Raw genomic sequence first — 11,102 nt, 5'->3', positions numbered from 1 at the left:
TGTACCTGATATTCCTATAAAAAATTTTGAAAACTGTGAACTGTGTGTAACTCCGTATAATTCAATAAAAAATTTGAGTACAGACAAACGTGGAAATTTAAATTTTTTTTCTTCCAATATTTTCAACTTCGATTATATCTCGTTCAAGCAAAACGCCGTAGCTGTCAACTGTCTAATATCTTTTTTGCATTATTCTATAGCTATCAGAAATATTTCTCAACTCAATTTCGCGATCTGAAAATTATGCTTTATCTGTTCAAAAGCCTGCTGTTTCCTACAAACACCATTCTGCATATACCAAAAGACATACATACATACATACATACATACATACATACATACATACATACATACATACATACATACATACATACATACATACATACATACATACATACATACATACATACATACATACATACATACATACATACATACATACATACATACATACATACATACATACATACATACATACATACATACATACATACATACATACAGACAGACAGACAGACAGACAGACAGACAGACAGACAGACACACACACACACACACACACACACACACACACACACACACACACACACACACACATACATACATATATATATCTTCTTTGAAACAATCAGTATGAACAACACGCGACGTTTTAGTATGAAAAAGCTTGGGGTTCGTAGGGGGAGCGACCACATTGACTATTTGAAAGCATAGGTAGCTAGCCTCGTATAACTAACTACAAGTGATATTCACTTGAAATCTGAAAACTGTTATTTTTCCACTGTTAGTTGTAGTCTTGGTCATTCGCACTCTTATTTATTATTATTTACTACAAAATATGAAATTTTCGTGAACATTTATAAAATTCTGGAATGATGTTGGTGAATAAGGGAATCCACCGTCATACTCTGTCAGTGTCCATGGTAATGCATCTTCTCTTTGCTTCTTCGTTATTTCGCGAAAATCCAACACACGACTATTTCGAAAATTTACATTTATTAACGAGAAGAAAGGCAGGGCTTACACCTATGTAATGATCATTGGAAAAGCATAATATGAAAATACATACATATTTCGTACATCGTTATAGTTGTTTCATCGCAACATATAAACTATTATAAATGAACTTTTAAAAAAATTAACAATATCGTCGAGTGTTCTTTGAATTCTTTCTCTATGTATATATTGTATTACAAAGTAATGCTCCTAATGACTGAAGACTTTCTATAAGTTGGTCATGTTAAAAAGAAGTAATTCAGAACTAATAAAAAGTACGTATGCAAAAAAGTCTAAACAATCTCGTTCATATATCTCAAAGCTTAGCAGATCGATATCATGCAGGCCAAAATGTGCAAGTGCGATATGAGTGAATAAACTGCGCAGGAGGTCATTTCATGAAAGTGGTTAAGAATGCAATTTTTATGAATTGTCAGCTTTCTTCTTTAAAGATTGTCCAATTTGACGAAATTAATAACAATATTGAAAATGTCTTTGGCTGTGATATGATAAAAAAATATAGAAAAATTTAGTTTCACACAATCGAAACAAATTTACTCATTTACCCTTAATCTCATGTACTTATATTGGTACTCTTGAAATATGTGAACCAAGATGGCGGACACCGGAACGTTGTATATGTACCAGGTTAGGCCATGATTTTATTCCAATTTTCCTTATTTTAGTTCTATTGTGAGTTCGGGGAAGCCAAGTGACTCTCGTAGTATTTGTACCTGGAATTATGGCCTAACCCTAACCTGGTACACATACTACGTCCAGGTGTTCGCCATCTTGGTTCACATACTTCGGGAGTACCCTTATTTTTTCGTTTCATTACGTACAAACAACGATGTAACGAGGATATATTCAAGAGATCACGTTGGAATAAGCGACCTTCGAATACCAAAGAGGTTGATCGAGACCAAAACAGTATATTTAAGATCTTAAATTTTCTGGTAAGTTGCACTGAGTGTCGACTACCGTACGCTCAGTACGCAAATTGCTTTTTGTGTTGAAAGATTCATCGTCGGAATGTCCGTTTATGTTTCTCATTTTCATGTCTTTTCCACTTCCATGCATATTCCTTCCTGTTCCACTTCCCGTACTGTTGCTGTGATCGTGGCCAGTCCAGGATACACGAGATAAGAAATTGAAAAGACGGGATTTACGGCTGGCAGTATTGCGAGCCCTCTGAAATCTTTTGTGGAACCTGGATCCCATGAAGCTGTAATACATAAATAAAATAAATTGTTTACCAATCTGTTTTTGCATAGGTGAAAAGGTTAAGAGTTATAGGTCAGTGTTAATTCATTTTCATTCTGTCAAATTGGAAAAGTCCGGAAGTAAAACATGCAACTTTTCAGATTTAGAGTAATTTGCCAAAAGTAAAGTTAGCCTTGCAAGACTTCAGCTGTCAGGAACATAAATATTTGCCAAATCGCTTAAAACAAGCATCAAAATGTTAAAACTGTTATTGATAGCTTCTACGGTTTCTCCCCTAAATTGTAGAGGTATACATTTAAAAATATATTCTATCTAGATTGGAAAAGTCTTCTTTTTAGAGATAGAAAAGTTAGATAGACAATTAGAAGCAAATAAAAATTCCCTTACGACCGAGAACTTCACTTATGACTGTTGAAGTATTAGTGCTTAGTAAATGCTACTGCAGAAGCGAACAGGCAAATGTTTCAGTGCAGTGACAGCATATAATACACATGTGCTATTTTCTATGTCAAATTAAGAACATAGAAAATATAACACGCAGAAATGCAGAAAAGCACGTTAATAATTCAGTCTTTCAGCGAAGAAAAGTTAAAACTTCAGAGATTTCTGCTGAAGTTTATTGCACAGATATCAGGCATGCAGCAAAGAGGAGTTATATACATATGGCCATGCTAGCAAAAGAGATGTATAAATTTGACAATTGATTTGCCAAAGCACGAGACAGGCGTAAACACAAAAATTACATAAATTGTTTAAGCCAACTTTGCTACTTTGACATTTTTGTGAAACAACAATATTTGAACAGTTTTGAAAATGAATATTTTCAAAGTATCAGCACATATACATTTACCATACATATATATCTCGTCTTTGGAAATTAAACAGCGAACGCTGCACACTGGTTTGAAATATAAATCGCAAAATCATAGCTTCGCGGAATCGTTCACATGCCAAATATATCTTTGCGGCAAATGATTTCGATATGAGATACAGTAATAACGACTTTCTGTAATCGATTACCGACATTTTCTAATATAACTCAGCACAAAATCATATTATTAAACGATGTAAAGACCAGTGTGCATCGTTCGATATCATAAATCAATTGTATTCAAATTTATACAAACTTTTGATCTATTTCGACTTCCGAATCCTCCTGATACGTTTCTCCCCATTCGACGACTTCTTGCGAAAGCTGCTGTCAACCGAGTCGGGAACCGCATACTCAATAAACTGTTCAGGGTTTCAAAGATATAAGAAATAGTGCACAAAAAAAACGAAATTCGTTTGATGACATTTTTCTAACTTGTCTTCTATTAAGTCGACGAAGTAATACAAATCATATTCAGGAAAGAAGTTAACCAAAACAAGTAATCGTTCGAGGTTCCGTAACCATCCCCATGCAACGTCCCACCGGCTTGGAGAATAATACTTTTAAATTTGAGCGGGAAGAACAAAAAATACAGTAAATATTTACCTGTAAAAATAAGGATTCAAAGCACTGTTTAGATACGACAGTATCCTAGTAAAATTCCCAAGTTTGGCGCATCCTTCTGGACTTAGAGGAAAACCAGGAATACGAGCCATCATCACTGCATACCAAGGCACCCACGAAACGGCAAACAAAGACACAAGAGCAAGAACCATGAATGTTACCCTACGGCGATATTGTCTCTGCAAAATGAAATAAAAATATCAATTTAACCGACGGCTCATATTTTATGCTGCTGTAATATTAAATTTTAAAGGGAATTTTAGGTTTTTCTAAGCCCGTAATGTACTTAAATTATATTGAGAGCATAGAAATAATGTGCATTATTTGTAATTTAAATATGATTTGCGCTATTGATTTGTTCTCTACGGGACTGTCTACTAATCCTGCTTTTGTGCCATTTTTGAACATAATACAAAGATGCAAAGATAATACAAAGATAGCAAGGCTGTTGAATAGCTTAGATTAAATATGATTGATTTAAAAACGGCCGCTGTTTTCAACCGTCATTAAACCAATATCACAGGCGAATAAGTCAGAAAAACCCGACATACTAAGAGACAATTTAATTAGGTGGTTGTGATACTATAGTTAATGGAAATTTTATTGTTAAGTATCTCATACTAGTTTCTCATAGAGTCACATATTAATCCATTGCATTGGCAAGTAACCTCACCTGACTTGTGCTAGCAGTAACAGTTGTTCCCATCATGGTGCGTAAAATCATCCCGTAGAATCCGCAAATCAGAACAAATGGGAGGATGAGCAGAAGAGATAAGTTCAAATACAACCATACACGATACATATACGGAGTTGTTTCATCACTAAAATTAGGAATGCAATTTATGATCAGTCGAATAATTGAATAAAAAAAATTCTGAAATATATATAAAATGTTGGTAATAACACAGAAAACTATAACATATATATATATACCGGCATAAATTCTCGTATTTGGCAGAGTCGCTTTCTAATTGATCAGTGAAGTTTTTGAATAGATCATCGTCAAATATTTTTATAAAATCGTCCTCTGTTAATCCTCCACCAATTGTCGCGTTTTCTTCTCCCTTAATCCATTCAGGACATGAAGTTGCGTTGATTCCAGCCTAATCAATAATAATACCGATGATGTAATAGCGATCTTTATTTTGATTTATATGTCGGACATAACTTCGAACAATACTTTGCTGCGAATCTGAGTCCTAATTAGGGCTGAGCATTTCGGATCGAAACGTATTTTTTTTTATTCATGTCAACTTTTTGAAATGAAATTTACATGTGACTTATTTTTTTGAGTGTATGGACACTCAGCAACTGTCTGAGTAAAAAATAAGTGTTTTTACTGATTTATGTGTTTGAAGGACCCAATAAAACAGCCAACACAAATACATATCTTCCAATTATTCGAGATTCGATACTATCGTGGCTTTTTCGGGACTAATTTCTAATTATTGCGACTTGACTAAAACTCCTTGGGAGATAAAATCGATCATTGACTTATTTGATTTATATTCAAATTTCGACAACATAACTAGAAGCTGAAAAATAGTATGCAAAAACAAAAACCAGCAACCATGCATGATAACTGCATGAGTGCAAAAGTGTCTGAGCGACTGCTTAAATTTTAATTATTAAGTCATCTTTGACATCTTATTGATTAGCCATTGTCACGGAAATGAACGAGGAAGTCGCTGCTCGGGGAAGATCTAACGCATTACTTTTCAAATCAGATGTAAACAGTGAAATTCGATCTGAAATGTTTTCTTGAAGGAATAAACTTTTCAATTCGTGCAGATCAAAGATTGATCGAAAGTAACTTGTTTTTACCTGAGTGCATCGTTCAATATCAGTAAGTGGGAAGTCGTATGAACATTGTTTGCAAAGATTTACTTTGCTGTAGAGATAGATTGGGACAGCAAGACAAATGCTGATTAACCAGGCGACGAGAGAAATGACTGCTGCACTGTCTAGCCTCCTGAGAATATCGGCCCATTTCGAAACTCCCGATTTTGTGACAGCCATGTATCGATCGAAACTCATAATCTGTATAAATAGGTGTATTTGCATATTAGTTCCGAATACCAAACTATTTCAAATTAATGGATCACGTTGCTCTAATATGCATTGAAGTCCATACTGATGATAATAACCCATTACAGCTAGTATAAGAGGCTTTTCCCGATTCCGATGCCTCAGAATTATTTTCCATAAAAGCTCACATTTCAGCCACTTCTATCGGATGAAACTCGAGAGGTTGAAAAATCTTGCCAAAGGCAATTTTGTGGTGTTAGCAAATAGTTATACCAAAAAATAAATAAAAAATTAACATAAATCAGATCAAAATTTAAATGCCACAGAGACGATTTATGTGGATTTAGCATATATTGCTGTTCAAAAATAATACTCAAAAGCCTCACTGTCAAAGTGGTTACGTATGACATTAAAATTGTAAATTCCCAATGTAATAAATTATGTAACAACATATTATATTGACAGATCTGTGAAATGAATCTATATGAGCGAGAGAAGTGATTGATGAGATAGCATCACGATAGTGGGTTGAATGTGCCATAATCTCATAACACGAGAAAGTATTATGTTTTAGAACATGTATAAATTTTAATTATTCATTTCTTCAAATATTACATGACATTCTGAGACATTCATTTCAGTTACGAAATTAATGTCATTTTGAAGTTTATAATATTTCATTTCTTTTTATACCTGACAATACAAGTCATTGATCATTTTATGTCAAAACAAAAGATGTAACTGCCTAATTATTTGTGGAATTTAAATGAATGAGTTGCAAAACGTCGATGAAATTCGTTAGAAATTCTACTTTCGAAAAATTAATATCGAAGAATACACGCACATTTGAAGTTATGAATTTTTGTTACTCAAACTGATGGCGATATTTGGATTGTTTTTTAACATTTGCGCTCTGCAGCTTCTATCAACGAAGCAGATTTGAGATCTGTTTTTGAGAAGTTTGTGCCTTCCACTTGATGTGCTTAGCATGGAATTTGAACCCAAAATTTTTATTCTGCGATGTTTTGTCTGCTTCAGTAACATTTTAATTTATATAATATGAACGAATTTACATACAATCAAATCCGTAACACTTACTGTCAAAAAGAAGATGCTTGCGTAGTAATTTACAAATAATATTCCTTCTTTTGCTTTACAAAGTGTTTGTGAAAAATCCCATTGTCCAGCAAGTGTGTCAGAAGCGGTGAATGGAAGCATAAGCAAAAACAAAGTATCGGCAAGAGCAAGCTGCAGAACGTACCTGAATATACCAGAAGCTGAATTGATGAGCTCCATTGAGTATTAAATATTGTATTTTTTTTTTAAAAAGTTTAGGCGAGGTCACTGTCAGTTGCAGGCAAAAAATAAAAGAAATAATCCTGACTGTATAAAAATTATAGTGAATTTTTAATTGAATTAAAAAAACCATCAAAACCAAGCCAAACCAAGTACGGTAAATAAGAGGAAAAAGATTCTATTGGCATTTGAACTATTATTGTTGGATATAATATATACTGTTTTCTTGAAAGAGTCTAAATGTTTCATGAAAGTCTACGGTTACATTTTGAATTATTATCTCTTATTTTGAAACCCTCTCTTAGCAGTGTTACCCAGCAAAGACAATACTGTGCGGAAAATTTTAACCACTTAATCTGAAAAGTTTATTCTTTAAGCAAACGTTTTATTTCAACTAGGTTTTAATCAGCTCTGAACATGTAGAAAACAATCATCTTTGCATTGTGTTTTCTTCAATTGGTTCAATTTACTACTTTCAAAATATCTCACCAGTTTGATACAGATTTTTTGTATTCTTTGAGAACAAGAATGACGAAAAATACAATGGCGTTTCCAAACAATCCAACGATAACAATGAGAATCATAAAGACAGACATTGTGACGTTCCTTTCATCCGCACAATTTTTAGATTCTGATAAAAAAAAATATGGATTAGATAACTAGAAATTAATGAAATTTTGAAATGATTTATGTGGGTGGTTTTAAATTATTTATGCTGTTTAAGAATGTGACCTATTGAAATATCTTTATGATAATTTCATACGACGCGTTTTTACACTTCTACGATGTGCAACAACCACTATCTGATACGTGTAGCGTTGCTATTTTCAAAAGGGCCGTAATATTTCGATCCGACATTGTCTGCTTCACTTTTAATCCTTGATGAGGAAATGGGTGTGTGTGTAATCTTCAACCCGCGACTCAGCATACTTAGGTACAATGCTATAACTACGCGCTCTTAAGAAAGAAATCTTATCCAAGGTATCCGGACCCGATAATGGCCCATAAAGATTATCAGTATAGAGTTACTTTCGTTGATCTTGTCGTCAATATCATATTTCACACCGGAATATCAAACATAATGAGGTGTCATTTTGCGGACAAAATCGTTTAGCGATATGTCAGTGTCGTAAATCTGAATGTATATTATTATTCTTATCGACTCATCGATCGTGTTTTTTTTTGCAATTGTGATGTAATAACTTACCTCCTGACAGTATGTCGCTCAGGCTCGCACCATCGTCTTCTCCATTGTCCATATTTTGTAAACTTTCTGCAAAAAATAATGAAACTTTGACAACACGTGAAAATTTTTACACATCATATTTTAAAATAATTGTTTGTCTGTTAATTCGAATTCGTATTGAATATGAAATTCGATATCAATCAAATTAGTCGCCAGATGATGTAAGACAAAGCAATGTCGCGAGTGATACTTCGATGATATTCCTTCTATCTGAACTTACTTTGTTTTACGAAGAACTTACGAATATACATCTTCAAGAGATTACAAATATAAAGTCCCATAGCTCCATGTCTTTAATTATTTAAAGAATTTATTTCTCCATTGGGAAAAACTTTGCGAATAAAAATATTGAACAATTTAAATCTAATCTTGAAGATCTTGCTAAATATTGATTTAATTTGTTTATTTATTTTCAATCTCAAACGATTAAAAAAGATTGTTTTTCCTAAACGTTACAGTTTTCTCAATATATTTCGGTATTTGTATATGAAAGTTGTAATGGAATTATCAATAATACAACCCCTCCCTACAATTTCAATCATTTTTTTTATTATAATTTATCGAAGTCCTGATAGATACAAACGTCCAATACGTTTCTCGAAGCGATTATGAAAAAGCTAATAACCAAAATAGAAAATTCATCATAGAACAGTTTTGTTTATTCCCAGTAAATTTTAGTTTGGCTTTGAATCCATGTTCCATTTGAATTAGTCTCGTAGTTATTATCTAATAAAATGTGGAATCACTACGACAAAGGCTGATCTGCCATAATTTCATCAGCCTGAACTGCATAAAAATGGAGTAGTTTTTTGTAAGTTTATAACAAAATGTTTCAAATTTAACTTACCCAAAAAGGAATCGAAATCGAAGTCCGCTTCAGCCATGTTATAGTATTCCGTGTAAAGATTCGATGATGAACCTAGAGTCTAGTTATCTGTTAAAAAATAACAATTTTTCGAATCAATACTATATTTCATTAATACCAGATAGAATATAAATTCATTTCATTTTTGTCACAACTCTATTTCTCGCAGTGTGTACACAAAGAACCATTTTGATTGAAGGCAAAAAAAAAACGACAACAACCCTATAGCTCGTATGGAAGCATTAGGTATAAACTCTATTGTTTATGCTGCCGGAGGGGGATATTTCTTTCACGAGTATAATGTTAAGCAAGCTTGTGTATCTTTAAACTATAACCAAACATGACGTCTCGCCTAAAAACATACATGACGTGGGTTATACAAGCAGACGCTGGAACATGCATCAGTCATTTTCCTCAAAAAGCCCAAATTATTTCAATGCAGACAACATAAAATTATGTTTTGTTGGTTAAATATTCTTGAACAATAAACATCCAATTAATAATTAGATGATTTTAATGTCTTGCATAAAAACAGTGAATCAATGAAACGTACTCTTAGAACTTTTCCTTATTTTTATAAAATATTTTGCGTTAGATACTAATCATGATATTCTTAGGATGTTTAGAATTGAGACCAAAATCTTATACCATACACAAATCTGAAAACGCTTTTCAGTAAACGCACCAAGTTTTTTATCGTTGTCTAAGCGAATTGTAGCACATTAAATAGAATTGTAAGCATAGGAAAATACATTTGGTATGTAGCAAAACGTTTTTGAATTATTTTATTTATTAAGTTATTAATTTATTTGTTAAGCTATTCAATGTATTTATGGTATAAACTTAAGTACAATCGATTAAGTACTGTCAATGATTACTGGATGGACTAATCTGCTATTTACTTCTCTTAATTTTATTCTTTTATTTAGTTAGCTAAGCATTTATTGATCGTATCTTGAATAAATGTAGGTAATAGAAATTTACGAATATTGTATTTTTCTAAAAGTTTTTCTAAGAAGAATTATCTCAGTGGAATCGTACCGTGTCATTTAATATATATAAATAAAGACAGACGACGTTCAATATTCAAGTCTGGCAATTTGTTCACGTAATCCGAGGTAATGTCAAAATAATTTGGCTTTTAAGCATTGAAGGTATCAACGATTCTCTTTGAATAAATGAATTTAGACATGAGAACTAAGTTTAAATACTTTTCATCGTTTTCAATTTTCTCTGATGTGTGAAATAATTCATTTGATGCGAGTATTACGATGTTTGTAAGTAAATTTAAAAGCGTAAAAACGTATTGCGCTTAAAATGCATTTCCATTTTTCCATTACATATTTGTATGTACGTCTTAGATTATATTTAACATAAAATATCGAAACAAAATGAAGTCAAACTTGATTTCAAAAACAATTTCTGCTCCTCTACTCAAAACATGTTGACTACTTATGCACTTTTACACCGTGAGATCATCAAGTTGTACAAAGATATAACTGATTATAATCTATTTACTGTCCGAAATGATTGATAATATTAACTAGAAGTCAATAATTATATTTAAAATTTTTATTAAAAACTTATTTTCCTGTGGCGTTTTAATCTTATTTTAATTATCAAAAAAAAATTATTTTTATTCATGCACAATTTCAAAACATTGACAAATTAATTGTTTGAAACCGATCTACTTCAGGCCATACATAACTAGCACATACTTTTGCCTACTTATCCTTTATTATATTTATTACCTAAGATTACAATAATGAATTAGACATAAGTACTGCCGTAATACTGTATTACTTACACCATTTTGTCAATTTAATCTGTAATATTCTGTCGTGAATATTTTGCTTTCTAAAAATTAGATAATCCGTTTGAGACGCGGAGATTAAATTTTGAATTTTGCTCATCGAGTCTGCTGTACTATTTACCTTTCACGAGGTTACTAT

The 11,102-nt window shown here is 32.4% G+C and overlaps 1 protein-coding gene across 2 annotated transcripts; it reads right to left on the bottom strand.

Annotated features, from left to right (window-relative positions):
• Positions 1–979: 979 nt before the first annotated feature.
• On the bottom strand, positions 980–11,102 carry LOC120346623 (somatostatin receptor type 5-like). Of its 2 annotated transcripts, XM_039416386.2 has the most exons (11): positions 11,085–11,102; positions 9,133–9,219; positions 8,247–8,312; positions 7,529–7,670; positions 6,842–7,004; positions 5,540–5,755; positions 4,649–4,818; positions 4,389–4,536; positions 3,698–3,894; positions 3,348–3,453; positions 2,025–2,221 (listed from the first exon to the last, which is right to left on the bottom strand). In XM_039416386.2, exons 2-11 carry the CDS (start codon positions 9,167–9,169, stop codon positions 2,162–2,164), a joined length of 1,305 nt encoding a protein of 434 aa, XP_039272320.1. In that variant the 5' UTR covers positions 9,170–9,219; positions 11,085–11,102; the 3' UTR covers positions 2,025–2,161. The 2 variants fall into 2 exon arrangements, with proteins under 2 accessions (XP_039272319.1, XP_039272320.1); XM_039416385.2 differs by lacking the exon at positions 3,348–3,453 and having other exon boundaries at positions 980–2,221.

The sequence above is a fragment of the Styela clava genome, chromosome 8 (assembly GCF_964204865.1).
Source record: "Styela clava chromosome 8, kaStyClav1.hap1.2, whole genome shotgun sequence".
Lineage (NCBI taxonomy): Eukaryota > Metazoa > Chordata > Ascidiacea > Stolidobranchia > Styelidae > Styela > Styela clava.
This window is presented reverse-complemented; position numbering and strand designations above follow the sequence as displayed.

Coding starts and splice junctions, on each gene's coding strand:
- LOC120346623 (XM_039416385.2), bottom strand. CDS start 9,169: ATGGCTGAAGCGGACTTCGATTTCGATTCCTTTTTGG. Junction 4,537..4,648: donor AAATACGAGAATTTATGCCG/GTATATATATAT, acceptor TCCTAATTTTAG/TGATGAAACAACTCCGTATA. Junction 2,222..3,697: donor TTGAATCCTTATTTTTACAG/GTAAATATTTAC, acceptor TATGTATTACAG/CTTCATGGGATCCAGGTTCC.